The sequence below is a fragment of the Acanthopagrus latus genome, chromosome 22 (genome assembly GCF_904848185.1).
Source record: "Acanthopagrus latus isolate v.2019 chromosome 22, fAcaLat1.1, whole genome shotgun sequence".
Classification (NCBI taxonomy): Eukaryota; Metazoa; Chordata; class Actinopteri; order Spariformes; family Sparidae; genus Acanthopagrus; species Acanthopagrus latus.
Genome location: NC_051060.1, coordinates 7,070,731 through 7,093,444, shown reverse-complemented (window position 1 = coordinate 7,093,444; position 22,714 = coordinate 7,070,731). Strand labels below are relative to the sequence as shown.

At 41.4% G+C, this 22,714-nt stretch overlaps 1 protein-coding gene across 1 annotated transcript; it reads left to right on the top strand.

Moving 5' to 3' along the window:
- Positions 1-762: 762 nt before the first annotated feature.
- cad (carbamoyl-phosphate synthetase 2, aspartate transcarbamylase, and dihydroorotase) lies at positions 763-22,372 on the top strand. Its single transcript, XM_037086439.1, has 44 exons — positions 763-1,190; positions 2,104-2,243; positions 2,479-2,608; positions 2,809-2,951; positions 3,111-3,252; positions 3,582-3,753; positions 4,951-5,136; positions 5,237-5,346; positions 5,663-5,805; positions 6,040-6,171; positions 6,440-6,673; positions 6,770-6,991; positions 7,175-7,363; positions 7,447-7,571; positions 7,833-7,966; positions 8,083-8,195; positions 9,225-9,389; positions 9,478-9,563; positions 9,832-10,078; positions 10,993-11,091; positions 11,284-11,508; positions 11,657-11,839; positions 11,922-12,140; positions 12,340-12,507; positions 12,594-12,776; positions 13,558-13,662; positions 14,089-14,334; positions 14,439-14,520; positions 14,844-15,010; positions 15,173-15,337; positions 15,696-15,827; positions 16,001-16,202; positions 16,320-16,510; positions 16,666-16,806; positions 17,283-17,372; positions 17,602-17,743; positions 17,974-18,167; positions 18,789-18,863; positions 19,138-19,350; positions 19,554-19,679; positions 19,848-20,003; positions 20,097-20,198; positions 20,315-20,409; positions 21,419-22,372. The coding sequence occupies exons 1-44, from the start codon at positions 1,100-1,102 to the stop codon at positions 21,516-21,518; spliced, it is 6,705 nt and encodes a 2,234-aa protein (XP_036942334.1). The 5' UTR covers positions 763-1,099; the 3' UTR covers positions 21,519-22,372.
- Positions 22,373-22,714: the final 342 nt, after the last annotated feature.

The window sequence follows — 22,714 nt, the reverse complement described above, 5'->3', positions numbered from 1 at the left end:
GATATGAAATCGCCTAACCTTCTTTCTTATAATAACGAGGACTGAAACTGCATAAATTAGAACTAAATCAAGAAATACATAAATACATTTTTAAATGAATGAATATAACAGAAATTAAAAGGCAGATTAAAACAGAGATGTATTTAAGTCTCTATTATATGTACATTATCAATGGCACATTTATTTTCAATTTATTTTATTTAATGGCACATTGACGCATTTATTTAACTTTTAAAGATATTTCAGTCCTCCATATACATATAGGCTCTAATTTTCTTTCAAAGTATGACAGTCAGTGTTTAACAATTTCTCTACTTGACTTTATATTATGGAGTATTACATGTGGTTGAAAAGTGCCCTATGTAGTTTCAGGGAAGGAATTCTAGCAAGATGAGAAAGATACACATTGACTGTTTTCGTATGCGTAAACAAATGAAATAATCAACCTTTCTTCTTTTTCATGACTTAATAAACTGAAACACAATTTCATGCTGTTTTACTTCGTTTATATATGGCGGACACTGCCATCTTTCTAGTTTCCAACGGTGTTCTGAGACCCTATTCTTCTCCGAGAACACGTTGTTTATTTAGTCATGGAATATATTAATATCCCTGAGTTTGTACTATTACCTGTGAATGCTAAAACTGAATTTCTTCTCCCAAACACATAGTGCCCCTTTAATCTACAACCCACAGCAGTTATCAGTGTACCTTTTATTTTGAAAAATTTTGCCGGAAGTGCAGAGTGTCGCCTCGTCAAACTTACCGGTCCAGGCTGCGGGCCGACTTCCACACTGCTGGCGGCGTGTGTGGAACACTTTGCCCGCACCGTCCCGTCCGAACAAGCGGAAAATTATATAACTAAACTCGCTTTTTCGGGTTTTTGTTTCCTAATTTGCTCCGTATTCATTGAGACGCTGACAGTGAGCTGCTCGGCGGTCAAATTTGCTCTCCATCGGTAGTTTTTGCTCAGACTCAACCACGTCCCCTGCCTCCTCGCGCGGCGTGTGTTTCACGTGGCAACCGGGGCTCGTCACTATTTTGAATCATCCACCAGTTTTCCGGTTGCAGCGGTCAGCATTAGATATTTGAATTAAAAATGGCAACGACGGGAAGCTTGGTCCTAGAGGACGGGACGACGTTCAAAGGCCTCCTTTTTGGTGCCAATGTTTCGGTGTCGGGTGAAGTTGGTGAGTCCTTTTTTAAATATGAGCTATTTTATAACGCCAAATGCAACACTTTAGCTAGCCCGTTCAAAATCGCGCCTGCCTAGGTAGCACATTTTAAGTTGGCCTGTTTTTTGTGTGTGTATGCTCGGGGCATTTGATGTCACTTGACGTTACGTGCCACGAGACTGATGCATCAGAGTTGCAAATCGCCAAAACCCCCGACAACTCACCGTCACTGTCCCCTCTGCCCATGGGGACGTCTTGCCAAACTCCACTCAAACATCCATAAATTAAATCATCTTTTAGCTAACGTTGTCATTAGGCATGTGCGTACACCACATGACATTTCCTGTGTTCTTCTAAATGCCACTTCCAGAGTAACGGCAGCGTTTGAATGTCGGTATTTAACCATAGCGTTGTGTGATATGACAGGTGAATGCGTAGATAAGAAGGCATGGCAGACACCTGTTTGTAAAAGTTGAACTGTGTTGTAATAACTGCAGCTGAAAGTGGGCCAGGCGTGCCGAATTAAAGATGAGGCAATATTGATCTTAGGAACAGCCAAAGTCTGCACTGTGATGCATGTCCATGTGCCGATTATCAATGACTTGTTGACATTAATGGGATTTTCAGCGCAGTTTGGCGGCACAAACTGCAGACAATACATTGGAATGTATCTCTGCAGGTAGATCAGTAGACTCTCACATCTGGATGCCATAATCCAGGCACGTAATTACCTGTGGCTTTAAAAATGGCTGTAAACTTGAATCAACATATGAACACAATTAAAGCATTTACTTCAGTTTTTTTTTTTGTTTATGTTGTTAGTCCCACTCAAATACAGCTGTTGCTAAATCATATATTGCAGTTATGACATGAATGAATGTGATAGGCATGACTGGATAATGCACTGATGAATATCCTGTGTGTTTAGTGTTTCAGACGGGCATGGTGGGCTACCCCGAGGCTCTCACTGACCCGTCCTACCACTGCCAGCTGCTGACACTCACTTACCCTCTGGTCGGCAACTATGGCACACCGAAAGACGAGGAAGGAGAGTTTGGACTGAGCAAGGTGGGCAGTTACTTACAGTTCAAGATGTTTTTTATGATAACACTGAATCACTAGAGTATGGTAGAAGGTGTTGGGAGATGAAGAAAAAAGAAGAAAAGTTTGTCTTTGACTGCAGTGTTTCTGTAGAGGCATCATAGGATCACCTTTAACTCTTCTGAAATGAGTGAAAAAGAGGCTTCCTCATACAAACACCCCATGGTTATGCGTTTTCTTGTATTTTTGTCTTCTTTCTCAGTGGTTTGAGTCATCAAAGATCCACGCTGCAGCGCTGATCATTGGCGAGCTGGCCGATAGTCCCAGCCACTGGAGCTCAGTCAAGTCACTGGACCAGTGGCTCAAAGAGCAAGGTGTTCCTGGATTGCAAGGTCAGAAAATCTGAATATTTGAAGAGTAAACGGGTCAATGCATGTGATGTAAAGGTTTTAACATTTTTGAAAAAGTGGCACTAAATATACAAAATATTCTTTTCACAAAATTCTTTTAGAAAAGAATAAGATACTTGCAAGCTTTTTAATTTAAGAGCTGAACTGTAGATTTTAAATTATCTTCTCTTCATAAACTCCAGGAATTGACACCCGTTGTCTGACCAAAAAAATCAGAGAGAAGGGCACCATGTTAGGGAAGCTGGTTGTGGACGGAACCCCTGAGGACAGTATTCCTTTTGATAACCCGGACCACAGGAACCTGGTCCAGGAGGTCTCCATGAAGGTAACCCACCCTTAGTTTATTACCAGTGTGTTAAAGTCCAAGCCTCAATTCTACACCTTGTCAGTAAGATAAGAAGATTGCACAGGTTTGAAGTAAAGAAATTCAAATGACTTGTTACACTGTTCTTATTCTGGATACTTCTCCTCCGATTGTCTCCAGGAGCCCAGAGTTTTCAACCCCACCGGTAGTTTGCGGATCACTGTGGTCGACTGCGGTATCAAATACAACCAGATCCGCTGCCTGGCTCAGAGAGGAGCCCGTGTCACTGTCGTACCTTGGGACCATCCACTAGATAGCGCAGGTCGGTCTCACACTTTTATTATCAGACACAGAGCAGCAAGTTGTTTGACTTGGGTATAAAGTCAGTACCCACTGTGTATTAGGTGGTTTATAAGATGTTAGTTTCAAGAAAACTCTTGTATGAGGTTATGTTGATTGAATTTAACGAAACTAAACAAACAAGGTCTCAGAGATGAAGTAGTTTATTGCTGCTTTGAAAGCTGCAAATTAAAAGGTCTACATCCTTGCCATAGTTAATTAAAGGCCAGTGTTGTTCACGTATATTGACAGTGTGATACAATTCCTTCATCAGTGGTAAGAATGGCGTTCTTTTTCCCTTCATGTTTGTAGATTTTGATGGTTTGTTCATCAGTAACGGCCCTGGAGATCCTCAGCTCTGTCAGAACACCATCAACAACGTGAGGAAGGTGGTCTGTGTAGAACACCCCAAGCCAGTTTTCGGTATTTGTCTCGGGCACCAGCTCCTCTCTTTAGTCATCGGATCGAAGACCTACAAGATGAAGTGAGTACCTTCGACCAAACACTTGTATACACCAAAATATGATTTGAATTTAAAAAAAAAAAAAAAAAAATTAAGGTGGTTTTATCACCCTGGCCAACACATCACATCATTATCATACACATTTTCAGATGAGAAACCGTTTAATTTGTATCACATTTACTTCATTTTTGCTGCAACTTATTGGGAAAACCATAAAAAATCTCTCAAAAAATGCCTAAACAATTTGTTGATAAACAGATCCCTATCAAATTTCCTTCAAATTTGTTCCAATTTCATGAAAACTGCTGGTTCCATTCACATCTGGAGCTAAGCTAAGTCTCTTCCAAAGCTTGTAGAATATTTTTGGAACTGGACAAAGACAGAAATGTGCCCTCAGTGACCTGAACCTGAGAACCTCTTCAAACCCCTTTGACAGACTCTGGAAACAGACATTGTGCACACACACTTTCTTTGGGCGAGTTGTGATGTGAACTGCAGATTTTGCTGTTCTCAGCAGTCTGGGCTCTCCTGTACGAGCAGCCAGAGTGTCGGCCTGGTCGCCCCTTGTTATGAAAAAGACAAAACAAACAAGCCGGCACGCAAGACAAGGCGGTCGGCGCCTCACTGTACTGAACTCACAGCCACATCTGTGGCGTTGGGGAGGTTTTCTTTCCCCTGAGACTTCGCTGATGCCAGCTTTATCAGGCTCGCTGTGAAGGTCACAGTGAGCAGCCAGTGTTTCCCTTACTCTGCTGGAATTTGGCATCTTGACCAACAAGGGCGTTTTAGGATTGCAGTGAAACGATTTGATATAGAAAGTTTTCACAGGTGTTCTTTGTTAGTTTCAACCAAAATAGCTGACAGTGGACAGATGACTGTGTATTTTTATTTAGGTTTTTTATGGCTGCAATTTCAACCTGTTATAACAGTCTGTTTGACAACATCAATTGAAATGTCAAAATACTGCTGTAATTCCATTTTTTTGGAAAACACTGGAAAAGCCTCTGTTAAAACATCTCATGATTGAACCCTGAATGATGCAACAGCTATTGCTACCACCCAGAATAATTCCTCATTAATGTCTGTCTAGGTTAAAATTTTCCAATATGCATCTACACCTACTATACCAGCTACTGTTTTTGTTTTAAAAATGCATAATCAAGCAAACACGTCTGTCCAGTTCTCAACAACTGTTTTAATTTTCCTCTCTTGTCTCAGGTACGGTAACCGTGGCCACAACCAGCCGTGCATCCACAAGGGAACAGATCGCTGCTACATCACCAGTCAGAACCATGGGTTCGCTGTCGACCCCGACACCCTGCCTAAAGACTGGGATGTCCTCTTTACCAACGCCAATGATCATACCAATGAGGGAATCGTACACAACACAAAACCACTGTTCAGGTAACATGGCTCAGTGGTAACAGCACCAGAAACAACAGGAGTTGGTTGGGAAGCCACCTTTATGTGAATGTGATTAAATTTGTTTTGATGCATTTTCCAGTGTTCAGTTCCACCCAGAGCACATGGCCGGACCCACAGACCTGGTCAGCTTGTTTGATATCTTCCTTGAAACTGTGAAAGACCACAAGGAGGGCAGCACTACCAGATCTGGTACAAATTTCAGTCTTTTAAGGACACTTTCTCACTTCACCTTCTTATGTAAACATCTATTATTTCTCAGACCAAATAATGCATAGAATTCAAAGGCCAGCTATGTTTTTGAGACTTTCCTTACTTCATGTCTGTTAAATCAAATATGTCTGGATTGCAATGTGACTTCCTGCACATGCATGCAGGGCTTTACACAGACAACCAGTTACATAAGTTCTGACACTGTTGTAAGACATTTGTTATTGCAGTGGTTACTGGCACAAAATAACCAGATTCGATTATTATTTTGATTATGATTTATTTATTTATTTTCCAGTGAAGCAGCGTCTGATGGATCACCTCACCTACCAGGATTCTCCAAAGTCTGAAGAGGTACATCGACCCCGGAAGGTCCTCATCCTGGGCTCTGGAGGACTGTCCATCGGCCAGGCTGGGGAGTTCGACTATTCTGGCTCCCAGGTCTGTCATAACTACCTTCTGATAAGAGTAGTGCAGATATTCTACTGCAAAATGGAGTTATTTTGGCATTAAGTGTAAATTAGGAGTCTTAGGCTGGCATTTGACTTCAGGAGGTTTCATCACATTGTTTGGCTGCAAAATTCCTCAGTTTTGCTGTATCCAGCAGGCACACTGAAGTAGCGCATCAGGCCACTACACTAGCAAATGCTATTTTTTTTGTTTGTTTGTTTCCAGGCTATCAAGGCTCTCAAGGAAGAGAATATCCAGACTGTGCTGATCAACCCCAATATCGCCACTGTCCAGACCTCCAAGGGCCTGGCTGACAAAGTGTACTTCCTCCCCATCACACCGGAGTATGTCACTCAGGTATGGATGAGCTCCTTTGACTGTAACCTATAAGAGATGTGAGAGTATGTGGAAATACTAACATTTTTTTAGTCACCAGTAAAAGTTTACTTTTGATTTGTTTTTCTAAAACAAGTTTCCTGTATCGTACTGAAATGCTACTCTTCTAGGTGATTTTTGTCTTTCATTAATTGTAATGAGATATTTTGTGATATTGTGAACACAGTCTTATAATAACTGTTTCCATGGTGCATAAATACTCCATAACTTCCAAATTTTTCGCTCTCAGGTGATAAAGAACGAGCGTCCAGACGGTGTGCTGCTGACCTTCGGTGGTCAGACGGCTCTGAATTGCGGTGTAGAGCTGACGAAGCTTGGCATCCTGGAGAAATATGCAGTAAAGGTTCTGGGAACACCGGTGGCCTCCATCGAGATGACTGAAGACAGGAAGATCTTTGTGGAGAAAATGGAAGAGATCAATGAACACGTCGCTCCCAGTGAGGCGGCGCTGTCTGTGGAGCAGGTGAGGAGACATTCGGATTCCTTTAGTCCTTTTAAAAGTTTAGATTTTGTTTTTTTCTTCAGGTTGTCTAAACATCTTTATTTAACTTTGTTATAGGCACTGGCAGCTGCAGAACGTATAGGCTACCCTGTTCTGGTTCGTTCAGCGTTCGCTCTCGGCGGTCTGGGCTCGGGCTTTGCCAACAACAGAGAAGAGCTGACCTCTCTGGTGACATCAGCCTTCGCCCATACCTCCCAGGTGCTGGTGGACAAATCCCTGAAAGGCTGGAAGGAGATCGAGTACGAGGTGGTCCGCGATGCCTACGACAACTGTATCACTGTGAGTAAAGAAGAGACTGATGTTTTAGTGGAGGGTTTTTACAGGGAAATGCACCAAAACACCAAAGCAAATTGGTGTATGTGAAAACCTTCTTGGCCATAAAACTGATTCTGATTTTTATTTGATATAAATATCTTATGTTAGTTAACAGTATATGGGGATTGATTTGTTCTTCTTGTTCAGGTGTGTAATATGGAGAATATTGACCCTCTGGGCATCCATACTGGAGAATCCATCGTGGTGGCACCCAGTCAGACGCTCAATGACCACGAATACAACATGCTGAGGAACACAGCCATCAAAGTCATCAGACACCTCGGCATTGTAGGAGAGTGTAACATCCAGTACGCTCTGAACCCAGAGTCTGAACAGGTAAGAACAGATCTAAAAAAATTCTAAACAATGTTGTCCGTGTCCAGATTCTGTTACAATCGCTGCGTGTTGATGTTTTGCAGTACTACATCATCGAGGTGAATGCACGTCTGTCAAGAAGTTCGGCCCTCGCCAGTAAGGCGACAGGTTACCCTCTCGCCTACGTAGCGGCTAAACTGGGCCTGGGGATCCCGCTGCCACTGCTCAAGTACGTCTCTTGACTTTAACAAAAATAGATAAAATGCAGATGAATCAATACAAACAGCCGTAGTCTGTGAATAGGGCTGACGACTGAGTTTAAGATTTGAGAAGTGGTGTATGTAATTGTTTGATTAATTTACCTGTTTTTTTTTTTGTCCTCTGATTTTCTCTGTTCTGTTTGTTTGTTCTGGATTTCCTGAAATTTCTCATACTTTTTTGGAATTGTGTGATTTAATTCCTGAAAAATCTGTAACTTGGCTTTCTGTAGGAATTCTGTGACCAACTCCACAACAGCCAACTTTGAGCCGAGTTTGGACTACTGTGTGGTGAAGGTGCCTCGCTGGGATCTCAGCAAGTTCCTCAGGGTCTCCACCAAGATTGGCAGCTCCATGAAGAGTGTCGGTAAGAAGCAGTCAAATCATTTTCTGCATCATTAATTGTATGCTTTGGTGCAGGAAAGACGAATGCATCAGCACAGAACAAAAGTGGCAGATCTTCACTGGTTCTTTTCTCGACAGGGGAGGTGATGGCTATTGGCCGTAGCTTTGAGGAGGCCTTCCAGAAAGCCCTGAGGATGGTGGATGAGAACTGTGTTGGCTTTGACCACACCATCAAGCCCGTCTCTGAAAAGGTAACGAGGAAAAAAGCAATTTGTTCAAATATTTCAGCAATTTTTCCACAGCAATTTTGATGCTGGAATAAAAGTGCTTGTAACAGCTTTAAATCAGTAACTGCATTTCTGAAATAATAAATTGCTATCTGACTGAATAGTTAGTTTCTTAGACAAGGACATGGTTTCACCTCGATTAATGTGACCAAGTGAAATGATGAATTGTTCACTGCTGTGTAAATATGTAAATGTGTGATTTACCATAGTAAATACCACAGGAATAGCCTAAAAATGCTTGAAAAGTGCTTGAATTTCACCATGGAAAAAGTGAAGGAACCCTGTTTTGTTATGAGCTGAGTTTTATAAGTTACTTTTGAATGTTGAAACTGCTGATACCTGTAATCCTCATCCCTTCTTGAACCTGTTGTGAGGGATTCAGGGGCCATTATTTACAAAATATCAAACTGCCCATTTAATCATCACCAGTGTTGTGATGTCTGCAAAGAGGCTGGCTTGATAAATACCATTTAATTTGAGAGCAGCAATATTTTTCTCTTGTATACTTACTATATTAAAAAAAACAACAAAAAAACATGTCGAATGAGCTGTTTCCTCTCTGACCAGTTGAACTGAGTTCTTTACATCTCAATCTCAAATCCTACATTTATGTGAGTAAAATATACCAATATTTCCTTTAGAAAAAGTCACACAATGTCATGTCACTCAAACCACAAGACCATGATATTTTAAAATGGGCCACAAGATGGTGCTAATGAGCTACTGATCCAGGACTGATTCTGTACGCCATCAAGTATATAATACCTTGTAATATTTTCATGAAGCAAGCCTTACTGATACTTTGTACAGGAATATTTGAGTGCATTTTAAGGTGGCCATATTCTGCTGTTTCTGTGTATGTGGCTGATGTCATAAAAGATATACACATGTCAGATAAGCTGAACAGAAGCTCATAGTTGACAGATAACTAGCTAGTTAGATAGTTTTGTATCCCAATAGTCACGCCTTCCTCTCTCCCCCTCTGCTCACCAGGAGCTGCAGATTCCGACAGATAAGCGCATCTTTGTATTGGCGTCCGCATTCAGAGCCGGCTACACAGTGGACCAGCTGTACGAGCTCACCAAGATCGACCGCTGGTTCCTGCACAAGATGAAGAACATCACCGATCACGAGCGACTGCTGGAGACCTACAACCAGGTGAGGCTGTTAAAGAGGTGACTGATGTGGGAAAGACAGCAGGAGTTGTTTTCTCTTGACTCTTGTTTATGTTGTTTTTCCTCATCAGGATGAGAGTGCCATGCCTCCAGAGGTGATGCGGAAGGCCAAGCAGCTGGGCTTCTCAGACAAGCAGATAGCATTAGCTGTGCAGAGGTGAGTGGAAAAGACAATATGAGCATGAGGACACAATGTGTGATTATTTTTTAGGCTAGTCGCAGTGAGTTGGCGCCACAAATTATTTTCAAAAGGAAATTAATATAAAATAGTTTTGTCATGCTAATATGTTTTTTCATTTTCTATATCACTTGTACTTTGCTTGGAGTGATGTGAAGTAACAAGGACTACAAGATAATAACCCAGCATTGAAGGTCTGAAGTCTGTTTTTGCTGATTGTGTGGTTTATTTTTTCTTTCTCCTACAGCACAGAGCTGGTAGTGAGAAAGCTGCGTCATGATTGGTCTATCCTGCCCGTAGTAAAGCAGATTGATACGGTGGCAGCCGAATGGCCCGCCCACACAAACTACCTGTACCTAACCTACCATGGCACCGAGAACGACCTGCAGTTCAACGACCAGCATGTCATGGTGATCGGCTCGGGGGTTTACCGCATCGGCAGCAGTGTGGAGTTTGATTGGTGTGCGGTCGGGTGCATCACTGAGCTCAGGAAGGTGAGTCCTACATGATGATGTCATAGTTCAGCAAGTTGTTCAGGTTTCCCAGCAGTTCTTGAAATCAAATTTTGCATAAACAGTGCTATATGGCCTGACATTATAACTACTTTTTACAAGAAATAATTGTAATTAGTATTATTGTCATTTTAAGACAATTTTATGCAAGTTAATATAATGGTAATACGATTATAATATTAATCCAGGTGCACCATTTCACAGAGCAAGGAACTTTATATTCTTAATATTCAGACAATAGACTTGGAATGTGAAAAATAGTCATATATCCTAAATAAAATGTGAAAAGCAAAACACTTAGGTGCTTAATTCTTATAATGATAGGGAAAATGTCTCTGGATATTCTGGTGTCATGTTGGCTTAAATGTGGTGACATTCTTGTGTAAATAAACAAATGCTGATGCAAAAATGATGGAGGTATATGAAGGTATATCGAGAAGATGACTAATTATCATTACAGACCAGTAATAATCTGTTATTAAATTGAAGACGTTTAATCTTTTTCGGTCAGATTTGCTAAGCCAGCTCTTCTCTGTTTTAAACAATAGAAGTTTCCCACCTCAGCTATTGTTTAAAAACACTTCTGCTTGATCTATGATCTGACATTGAGGGTGATGAGAGAGGCTGTTCCTGCTCTGTGGCTCTCAGCACTGAAAATAAAAATAGCTCACTAATGAGAACTCTTGTCACTCCTCCTTGGATCTTAATTATTTGATACTGCTGCAGTGGACCTTTGTGACTTTAGCCTGGTGAGGTCATCACTATAGCTTTATGTTGTTTTACTTGATTCCTTCACTTGTATATTGAAACCCTTTAAGCAAGTAAACATTAGAAATGAACTCTACTGTTATATATGACTTAATATTTAATTACTCGTGTTGTCACATTTATTGCAGATGGGTTATAAGACCATCATGGTGAACTACAACCCGGAGACAGTCAGCACAGACTACGACATGTGTGACCGCCTCTACTTTGATGAGATCTCCTTTGAGGTAAGAATTTTCTACTAATTGATAACTAACAATATTGATCTTGGAACCATCTTTGACTTTTGCTCATTTGAAGCTTTAACTTCCTCAAGAAACAAATTGAGATCTTGTGTCACAATGCTGCTACAACCTGATAGAATTTGTTGATAGATCTTGTGGACAGGATAATGAGTATCCTTACTTACTGTATATCAGGTGGTGATGGATATCTACGAGAGAGAGAACCCAGAGGGAGTGATCCTCTCTATGGGAGGCCAGCTGCCCAACAACATCGCCATGTCACTGCACCGCCAGCAGTGCCGCATCCTGGGAACTTCACCTGAGTTCATCGACAGTGCCGAGAACAGGTTCAAGTTCTCCCGTATGTTGGACACCATCGGGATCAGCCAGCCGCAGTGGAAGGAGCTGTCGGACACTGAGGTACAACCGACCACGTTTATACCAGAATATGTTTGAAACATAGTGTCTTGAGCTACTGGAGGGTAAGACTCCAGTATTGTGGATGAAATGTTTGGAAAAGCAAAATATTTCTTAACCCTCACACATATCCGATTTTTTTTCTCTCCAGTCTGCTATGAAGTTTTGTGAGACTGTGGGTTATCCATGCCTGGTCCGTCCTTCCTACGTTCTCAGTGGGGCAGCCATGAACGTCGCCTACAGTGACAGTGACCTCGAGAAATACCTGAGCAGCGCTGTAGCTGTGTCAAAGGAATACCCCGTCGTCATCTCCAAATTCATTCAGGAGGCCAAGGTTAGAAAAAAAGACTTGTAGTTGTAAAAGTTGAGCTCTAACTGCCTAAAAATTTAGCACTGAACATTCTTGCCTTTTCCAGGAGATAGATGTAGACGCTGTGGCCTGTGATGGGGTAGTGATGGCCATTGCGGTGTCTGAACACGTGGAGAACGCTGGCGTTCACTCTGGTGACGCCACACTGGTGACACCGCCTCAGGATCTCAACCCGAAGACTATTGAGAGGATCAAGATGATCGTCCATGCCATCGGCCAGGAGCTGCAGGTCACCGGACCTTTCAACCTGCAGCTGATAGCAAAGGTGAGAATCATTCTAGAGGCTCTGCCATCTCAATTCGGATCAAAAATAGAAGCTGGCTCCTTTTTGTGACTGTATTGGCAAGAATTGTTTGAGAAACAGGTGGAGAAGGTAGAACGAGGGTTGAAAAGGACAGAGTTGGAGTATAAGATTTAGTTGTCTTTGTTCTAATGCTGTGACGACGATTTTGTTTTTCTGCTAGGACGACCAACTGAAGGTGATCGAGTGCAACGTCCGAGTCTCCCGCTCCTTCCCCTTCATATCCAAGACACTGGGCGTGGACCTTGTTGCCGTGGCGACTCAGGCCATTATGGGGGAGGAAATGGAGCCTGTGGGCCTAATGAGAGGAAAAGGGATTGTAGGAGTCAAGGTAACCAAAAACCCTCAGTTATCATTTCACCTCACAGTTGGTCGATTTATTCTATTCCTGCTCACCGCATGTCCCATGTCCTCCAGGTTCCTCAGTTTTCCTTCTCTCGGCTGGCCGGAGCTGACGTGGTGCTCGGGGTGGAGATGACTAGCACTGGTGAGGTGGCCTGTTTCGGGGAGAACAGATACGAGGCATACCTTAAAGCCATGCTCTCCACGGGCTTCAAGATCCCCAAAAAGAACATCCTGCTCTCTATCGGCAGCTATAAGGTACCTGACTGACTACAACATTAAAGTCTCATTAAATCAGGATTTACTGACTCATTTCTCGTAGCCAAGAGTTGGTCATTTGGCAGATGTTGTGTTCAGCTGATCCAGCTGGCAGCTGAAATCGTGCATCTTGGTGGAAAATGTGCAAACGGATGCACAATAAACTACATTTGCAGTCTTTCATTGTGATTCACAGATGGCTCTTAAGGCCACTGAGGCATTTTCCCCTGAACAAATCTGTTACATGATACAAGACAAAATGAAGGGCTCAATCTTCAAACCAGGAAAGGAGAAAAAATATTTCTACTCAATTAAACCTTAAAATATGTAACGCAACATAGAACTGAATGTATTTGAGCTGTTGTTTATTTGACTTGGCATCAACCACTTTTCCTGGGGGCCATATCTTTAAATGTTCACACTTTTTTTTATTATTTACAGTAAATATAGGTTAAAATATCAGCAATACATCTAACCTAAAAATGAAAGTAATGATAATATGATTAACCTTGACAATGAGACTGATCAGAAAGCTATTTTAAAAAAAAAAACATTATCTGATTATTATCGCAGTAATTTCACACAGAAAGTTGAGAAGATGTTATTAAGATAAAGTTAGATGGACAGACTAATGAACTGATGCCAACTGAAATGTTTTCAGCACTGATAACTGCTGAAAATGTAGGTAGTTGACTGGTGGCATCCAAATACTTTGCATTAACCCAACCCTTTCAGTGAGCACAATGTTACTGATTACCATTTTGTTTTGTGTGTTTCTTAGAATAAGAGCGAGCTGCTGCCCACCGTGCAGACTTTGGAGTCCCTGGGTTACGACCTGTACGCAAGTTTGGGGACTGCGGACTTCTACACAGAACATGGAGTCAAGGTAACAGAAAATACATCTCATGTTTTGATTTATTTTATCACAACAGTGCACTAGGGTTTGGAAGATTTTTTTTGTCTGATCAACAGCATCATGTGAAATTATTGCTCATTGATTTGGAGACAAAAAAATCTGAAACATTTTTATTCTTGATAGTTGAAATCCCAGCTCCTTTAGTCGGTATTTTACTACATTACATGGAAAAGTAACATTAAATAACAGGAAATTATTACAGGTGGTAAAAGACAGACTTTTAAACAAAGGATGTATCCCGTATCTACAATAATAATGTGACCAATAAACTAAATATATTGGTTGCAGACTAGTCATTAAATTTAAACAAAATCTAATCAGAAATGATCATTAAGTTTCAAAATGATAAACTTGTTGTCTCCTCCGACCTTTGTTGGCTAACTTTTCTTGTTTCAGGTGAAAGCTGTTGATTGGCCGTTTGAGGAGGATGACAGCGTGTGTCCCACTAAAGAGAAGCAGCGCAGCATCATGAACTACTTGGAGGAAAACCACTTCGATCTGGTCATCAACCTCTCCATGAGGAACAGCGGAGGTCGCAGGCTCTCCTCCTTCGTCACCAAAGGCTACAGAACGAGACGCATGGCCGTTGATTACTCTGTCCCCCTCATCATCGACATCAAGTGCACCAAACTCTTTGTGCAGGTTGGAAATGGTCTTCTCTAGTCACACAGAGTCTTTTAGACTTTTTTTTGAAAACCTTGTTTACATATGGGCACATGAGTAAATATGAATGGATGTGTTTTCAGGCTCTCCATCAGATTGGTAGGACTCCACCTGTGAAGACTCACGTCGACAGCATGACTTCCCAGACGCTGGTCCGTCTACCTGGTGAGTCACTTGATGTGGGGCTTTATTCTGAAGGATGGTGGGTGCTTGATTTTTATAGTCATTTGTAGCAGGAAACAAATTAACAGCGCTTCCCATAAACAGACAACCTTTCAAGGAAGTCTTGTACAAAACTGAGTTTTTTTTTACAGGTAGTAATGAGCTGTATAACCAGGTTATGTTTCTTGGAAAAGTTATATCCAGCATATGATCAAAACCAGAATGAGACCTATAGGATAATAGTGTGTATGTTATTGTACTTCCTATCTGGTTAAAAATATATTAAAAAATAAGTTGTAATCTTTGTTTCTGGGATCGATTCTCAGGTCTGATTGATGTGCATGTTCACCTGCGGGAGCCTGGAGCCACACATAAGGAGGATTTCTCCTCTGGTACAGCAGCTGCTCTGGCAGGAGGCGTGACCATGGTGTGTGCAATGCCTAATACTTCCCCTGCCATCACTGACGCCAGCACTCTGGCCCTGGTACAGAAGGTACGCCCAGATTTATTTTCTTTGCTGGTCTCATCTGACCAGTTTTCAGTCGGTTCTGCTTGTTGTGGCATTCTTGAAAATGAGCGACCCTCTCATGTGGGGTATTTAATCGAACTTAACTGAAGTAATTGGACTAAATAAAAAGTGTTATTGTATCATCAGCTGGCCAAAGCAGGCTGTCGCTGTGACTACGCCTTGTATGTGGGCGCTGCTTCAGACAACGCAGCCATCCTGCCATCCATCGGCAGCCAGGCTGCCGGCCTGAAGATGTATCTGAACGACACGTACTCCACCCTCAAGATGGACAACGTCTCTCTCTGGATGGAGGTTGGCTGAGTCACTGTGTGCTTTTAAACTCTTGATCCCTTCCTTTTTTAAAACTGATTTACAGACATTTTGTTTGGTGTTGAACACTTCTAAAACTATGTTGAAAGTTGCCATTTATATTTGGTAAATTATGTATTTTTAATTTTATGTGGGATCATGAAAAACACTTCCCATGGTTATATAATTTATTGCCGGTCTGTCCTGTTTGTTAAATTGAAATTAAGTAAATTCTAGTTTGGATTTAAAGCTTTTGCCATTTATGTACCTCATTAGATTCTCTTCATATCTGTGCTGACTAATGCTTCCAGAAGCTCAGTTACTGCACACTGAACTAAACTCTGTCTGTTTCTGTATGAAGCACTTTGAGAAGTGGCCCAAACAGATGCCCATCGTTGCTCATGCTGAGAAGCAGACAGTGGCTGCAATCCTGATGGTGGCCCAGCTCTACCAGCGGCCCGTCCACATCTGCCATGTGGCCAAAAAGGAGGAGGTAAAATACACATATTTTAGATTGTTTTGTTTTTGTTTTAACAGCTGTTGGAAAAGTCAAATGATGCAGAAATGTGTAGTTACAGTACCAAAAAAACAAGGAGAATACTTGATAGTCTGTAATTTATATTGTGTTTACTGTATATAACTGAACTTTTCCTTCTTCTTTTTCAGATTCTGATCATCCGAGCAGCAAAGCAAAAGGGCATCCAGGTCACGTGTGAGGTGGCACCTCATCATCTCTTCCTCTGTGAGGAAAATGTGCCAGAGATCGGCGATGGACGGGCGCAGGTCCGACCCATGCTGGGAACACACGAGGACATGGAGGCTCTCTGGGAAAACCTGGACATCATCGACTGCTTTGCCACAGACCACGGTCGGTAACCACGCAGAAAGCAATCTGATGATTAATATGTTGGTGGAAGCCAAGATTAGATTGATATTTTTTTTTTCCTCTACTTTACTCTTGAAATGCTTTGTTGTCTGTTGTCAGCTCCCCACTCTGTAGAGGAGAAGAGCAGCGATCATCCTCCTCCCGGTTACCCCGGCCTGGAGACAATGCTGCCACTGCTGCTGACCGCTGTCAGTGATGGACGTCTTACTCTGGATGACATCATCAAACGTCTCTATGACAACCCACGCCGGATCTTCAACTTGCCTGTCCAGGACAACACCTATGTGGAGGTACACACACAAACCCATAATGATAGAGCATTATTTATTTATATGTGGTGTATATGTCTTGATATGTTTTTTATATTATTTTTATGCTGCATTTGATGCTTTTACTTTAATTTCATCACATGTCTGTGTATCTTTCTTCTGTCTGTGCTCCTCAGGTGGACTTGGAGCAGGAGTGGGTTATCCCTCAGGCCATGCAGTTCACTAAGTCAAAGTGGACCCCATTCCAGGGTCTGAAGGTGAAGGGTAAAGTCCGCCGTGTGGTTCTGCGTGGAGAGGTGGCCTACATCGATGGCCAGGTCAGCAGACACACACACTTGTTGTGGCCTTATACACAGGCACAGATAGAGGCTGTATTAAATAATATGTGTAGGAATTATTAGTGAAAATGTATCACTAGAATGGATAAGTGTATTGTTTTATTTGCTAAATTCATTGTGGCTCTATTGTTGGAGATAAATTAACTTAAAATTAAGTTACATGCAAATGCAGCATCATTAAATCTGTACTTGCTCTTCCTGCTATCTACCTAGTAAAATGATTAGTCTTCAACAGCTTAACTAATGGTTTGCAAGATTTTCTATTTATTAATACTTACACACATACAACCCAACTTGATAACACTTGAGATATACAAATCAAAATGAAAACATAAACAGTAATGTCCATGACATTTTTAATTTTCATGTGTAATGTAATTTGACTGTCTGGTTGAAAAACTTTCTCTGTGCTCTTTAACGCTGTAGTTGTTTTCATGCTTTCTGCTCTCTCTTAGGTGTTGGTGCCTCCAGGTTACGGTGAAGATGTGAAGACTTGGCCGACCGCTTCGATCCCTCCTCCTGAACCTGTTAAAGAATGTCCCATGGTATTTAAAGTAGACGAAATACTAGTACATAAAAAGATATCAGCAATATGAACTTAAAAATTCATAGTCTGGAGCACAAATGTGTTTATTGGTTTAATTTGCTAGCTAACAGTCCAGCATGCTGATAAATGGCAGCATGTATTATGATGTTGACTGCCATCATACTATCACTATTTTGTGGGTGGATGTCGATTTAATTTATTGTAAGTGTGTATTTCCTGTGATTTAGACTCCAGAGCACCCTCGTCCAACTCCTCCCTGGGAAGGCCCGGTCCGAACCCGCGCGCCCAGCCCGCGACGATCTGCAGGAGAGGGCCGCTACCTGCTGCCACCTCGTGTCCACCGCTCATCTGATCCTGGACTACCACCAGGTACCACTACTCCCATGATGCTGTGGGTCATCCATAAGCAGGCAGAGAAGGCATCTTTATCATAATTCCTTTTTCTGTTTACATAAACCATCTCTGCAAAACTGTAGCTATTTAGAGGTGAAAATGCTCAGAGTGTTGTTTTGTCTGTGAACTTTAGATCACAGCGCATTATCCACCTTCTTTGCTGTTTAACTGATGATTTGTACATCATGTCACTGTGCCCTCTGCAGAGATGGTTATGCTCCCACCAGCTGGTGCTGGTGACGGTTACAGCCACCCTCCTCCTCTGTCCAGGCTGCTGTCTCCTCAGTCAGGACCGGGACTGTTACCTGCTGGACAGGTGTCTCATATCCAGACCTCTCCTCTGCTCCACGCGCTGGTGGGCCAGCACATCCTGTCTGTACGGCAGTTCAGCAAAGAGCAGGTACAACACATGCACACATGAGGAATCCACTTGATTAGCCACCATTTGTTTTAACTCAGTTAAATTATATTGTTTAATGTTTGGGACTTGAATACCAAAGCTCACCAATTAGATTTTTTTTTAAATTGTTATTATTTATTGATGTATTTATTGATTTCAAAAGCAAAAGATTCATAAAGAGAAGAATAATCCTAGGAAATGTTTCTTCTTACCTACCATTTTTAAGCATTAAAACAAACAAAAAATGCAAAAAGGAAAACCTTCAAAGATGACCCTGACAACTTTTTCTTTACTTGTTCTCACGGATTTTTAAAACATTAAAAAAATTAAATTTAAATTGTATAACTGATAAAACATTTTTTTTAATTATTCCTCCCTCCCCCAAAATTAAAAAGGGTAACCTTCCATTGTTAAACATTAGAAACAAAACAAAATGCAACACTAAATAATTGTCCCGCCCATACTGTTTTTCTATTCTTGTTTTCATAGATGAAAATGAAAATTTAAATTAAGTCACCAGAATTTTTTTCTCAGTTGCTTTTCATCTCTTCTGTACTTGAACAACATTTCAGTGTGCATTATGTTGTTTTGCTCAGTTTATGTGTTTCTCATCTGTTTCAGATCTCGCACCTCTTTAACGTTGCCCACACGTTACGTTTGATGGTTCAGAAGGAGCGAAGCTTGGACATCCTGAAGGTAGGTCCTCGTCATAAAGGTTCTGTCTGACTGCTCATGTGTTTTCAAATCAGTTTAATCTTGTAATATGTGTGCAAGCTAAAGACACAATATGACTAAACAGAATGTAAATTGTAAAACAGACCAAGCATTAAAGTTTTGGCAGCCCTGAAAAAATTGTGTTTGGGCCATACACAGGTTCTGCTTTGGGAAACTGTTTTGTTTCTGAAACTTGTTTAGACCTTTTCCATCTCTGGCCCAGCTCAAAACTAATCCCCTGCTCTTTATCATCCAGGGTAGAGTTATGGCGTCCATGTTCTACGAGGTCAGCACTCGCACCAGCAGCTCCTTCGCCGCAGCCATGCAACGTCTTGGCGGCTCGGTCGTTCACTTCAGTGAAGCCACCTCGTCGTCACAGAAAGGAGAATCTCTGGCTGACTCTGTCCAGACCATGAGCTGCTATGCCGACGTTCTAGTGCTCCGACACCCAACGCCAGGAGCTGTAGAGGTGAGTTTCAGCTCTGAATAGTATGGAGGATTTATGGAAAGGCTCGCAGTCTTCATCAGCAACACATCACATGACTGAAGTGAGAACGATTTCAGCATGCCATGTTGTCTATAGTGAGCTTCAGTCGCTGTCTTGCTCACGACAGTTCAAAATATTTCCAGTATTGTGTTGATGTAATTCGCTTCTCTCACTCTGTCATTCAGAGTGCATCACGTCATTGCCGTAAGCCTGTGATCAATGCTGGAGACGGTGTGGGGGAGCATCCCACCCAGGCCCTGCTGGACGTCTTCACCATCAGAGAGGAGCTGGGGACGGTTAACGGCATGACGGTGAGGGACAAAACTATCATTGTAGAATTTAAAAAAACTAACCCTAACCCCCAAAAAACTGTCCTTTGTTGTTCAACTGTCACTTCAACCTATACTTAAATTTTTGCTTGAATCGTGTTAGAAAGAATGTTTATATTCATATTTCATATCTTGTGTGTTTTCTGTCAGATAACCATGGTTGGTGATCTGAAACATGGCCGCACCGTTCATTCCCTCGCCAAACTGCTGACCCAGTACCGCATCACGCTGCGCTATGTGGCTCCAAAGAACCTCCACATGCCAGCAGAGATCATCAGCTACGTGGCCTCAAAGGGCATTAAACAGGTGGGGACCTAATGTGTTAAACTGACCTAAATAATAGGCCCTTGATAGTACAATTGGACTAAATGGGGTTGTGTATTTTTATGTGTTTTTCAGGAGGAGTTCGACAGCATCGAGGAAGCTCTGCCTGACACCGACGTCCTCTACATGACGAGGATCCAGAAGGAGAGGTTTGCATCTGAGGAGGAGTACAATGCTGTAAGTAAACTCAGGTTTCATTTATTTCACATGGTATTGAACATTGTGTGGAGACCTGCCTGTATGACTTTGAATCAGCTTTGTGACTATTTTTTTCCCCCTCTTTTCTTTCTCAGTGTTTCGGCCAGTTCATCCTCACTCCTCACATCATGACTGTAGCCAAAAAGAAGATGGTGGTGATGCATCCGCTGCCCAGAGTCAATGAAATCAGGTAAGATCCAATCAGCACCATGATGCATTCTCACAGAATTAGCTGGCCTAGATCAGCCTGTTGCCGTCTTACCGAGGTTTCCAAATCAGTTGTAATTTGTTTGTCCTACCTCCTATGAGCACTCGAATGATTATCAAACTTCATGTATTTATTTTTTCTTCCTCTGATATTTTTGGGGCATTTTTGACTCTGTTAGATGGGTGAGTGTGTATATCTGGTATGATATCTGAAAATAAACCTGATCAAAAAGTCACTACAAAATCTTTCTGTATCCTTCTTGTGTCACACAATCTGTGATGTGGATCCATTCATCTTTAAATTAATTTTTTTCTGGCCACTTCAAGGACTATTTTTCTCACTTGGCTCCAAAGTTGAGATGGAAGTCTGTCAACAAAACAATCTCAACACAAGATCCGTTTAGGTACTTTAGTGTGACTGATTTGTTGGTTAACTTCTTGATTCTTCGGATGTAGGTTTAGAGGATGTGTGAAAGATGAATTTAACAGAAAATGTCATCTTGTAAAAAGCTGGAACTACAGATTAGTTTAATTACTGTTGATCATGAGTGTATCACTCAATCGCTGGGTCTCTAAGATGTCAGATAGTGTAAAATCCCCTTCAGTGGCCTTCATAAGTTGAGGTGACGTCTTCATATTGCTTGATCAGTTTTTCAATGATCTAAAACTGTGAAGCAAAAAATCCTGACGCTTGAGAAGCTGGAACAAAGGGAAGTCTGTAATTATTTGATTAATCGGTGTAGCTGTAGTCATATGATGGAACTTGAGAAGGTCTTAAGGGAGCTTGGAAATGTAATTTCATGCAGATAAAGTGAAATTCTTTTTTGACAGCAGCTCTCCTAGAGCACATTTTTGTTTGTGGTGAATTTGAATAGTACTTTTATTGACTGCTATACTACTGTAGTGTCATAGATAGTGCAATACTTCTGTCACGTACATCATACACGACCCTCCATTTAACTTACTCTTCTTTCCTCTGTATTTTCTTTCAGTGCGGAGGTGGACACGGACCCGAGGGCGGCATATTTCCGCCAGGCAGAAAATGGCATGTACATCCGCATGGCCCTACTGGCCACAGTACTGGGCAGATAGATCCATGTGCTGCATATATTGTTACACCTTTAGAGTAATAAGTGTTAGACACCAGCAATTTCCTCCCTGAAAACTGAATTTCTTATTTCCAGTCCTTTACGAGGTTTTGGTAGAGGTGAATATAACAATAAGATTACATTAATATGATGCTGCTTCAGTTTGACATACAACTTGTTTTCTTTTCACCGACACATTTTCTGTATTTCATTATAGCAACCGTAGTTTTAAGTCTTACGCACAATAAACTTTTATCATAAATCTACTTCTGAACTAAAAAGTGATTTAGAAGCTGCTTTTGGACCAGAGAGATTTTTTTCTGTGTTGGTTACCAGACTGTTAGTGAGCCAGCTGGAGGAGCTGAGGAACACTCCTTGGAAGAAAATAAAAGGGCATTTAAATCCTGACGTTGATGGGACTATAATGTGTGATGTTAATGAAATGAATGTTTTGGTAGCTGGGTCAAATGTGCAGTCACTGTTACTAAGCTGCTGCACAGCTGTTTCCTTGTCTACCCAACCATAGGTACATTTAAAGGGACCAGTGAGAATATTCAAAGGGAGCAAAGGGAGAACAAATGCTAGCAGTTTGGTTCAAGGGACTGCTCTACTGACCAATAATGATTCATGTTATTCTACTGTACAACATTCTCCTGTAACATTCCTTTGTTTGAACATGTAGCAGTAACTGACAATGGATGAATGTTTTTTCATGGTTGAGGGGAACTGCTGTTACTTTATGCTGTAGCAATTTAGGGGCTTTTTATCAGAATAAGTATTAATGTCATTTAAATGTTGTTGAATGACTTTGTATTATGTGGAAAAAAATAAATAATAAAACAACGGTTTCACATCTGACATTGTCATTAGTGTTCATGAAGAAACTTGCCACAGAAAATGTTGCACAAAGCTGCATGGACAGCACATACTTAACACTTAACCTTAACTCTAGGTTAATTTACAAGCTTTTTCTGAAGCTGTCATAATGTCAGCAGGGCTGATGAAGATCATGAGATGTGGCTGCAAGCTCTGAAAAAAAGCTCAGTGTGTGGTCCTTGAGTTAAGATTATGTTGTCAAATGGCATCACTGTCTCCAAGAACCATTAATTGTGAGAGTGTTTATGTAACTGTTTGGCTCAGAAACAAAATCTTGTCATACAGAGCAACACGGTGTTTATATGATTATAATCTTAATTTCCA

What these genes read in the sequence shown, in the direction of transcription:
- cad (XM_037086439.1), top strand. Translation starts at nt 1,100, where the DNA reads ATGGCAACGACGGGAAGCTTGGTCCTAGAGGACGGGACGACGTTCAAA. An exon ending in ATCCCGCTGCCACTGCTCAA is followed by an intron (nt 7,572 to 7,832) that starts GTACGTCTCTTG and finishes GGCTTTCTGTAG; the next exon opens with GAATTCTGTGACCAACTCCA. An exon ending in CCTCAAAGGGCATTAAACAG is followed by an intron (nt 20,004 to 20,096) that starts GTGGGGACCTAA and finishes TGTGTTTTTCAG; the next exon opens with GAGGAGTTCGACAGCATCGA.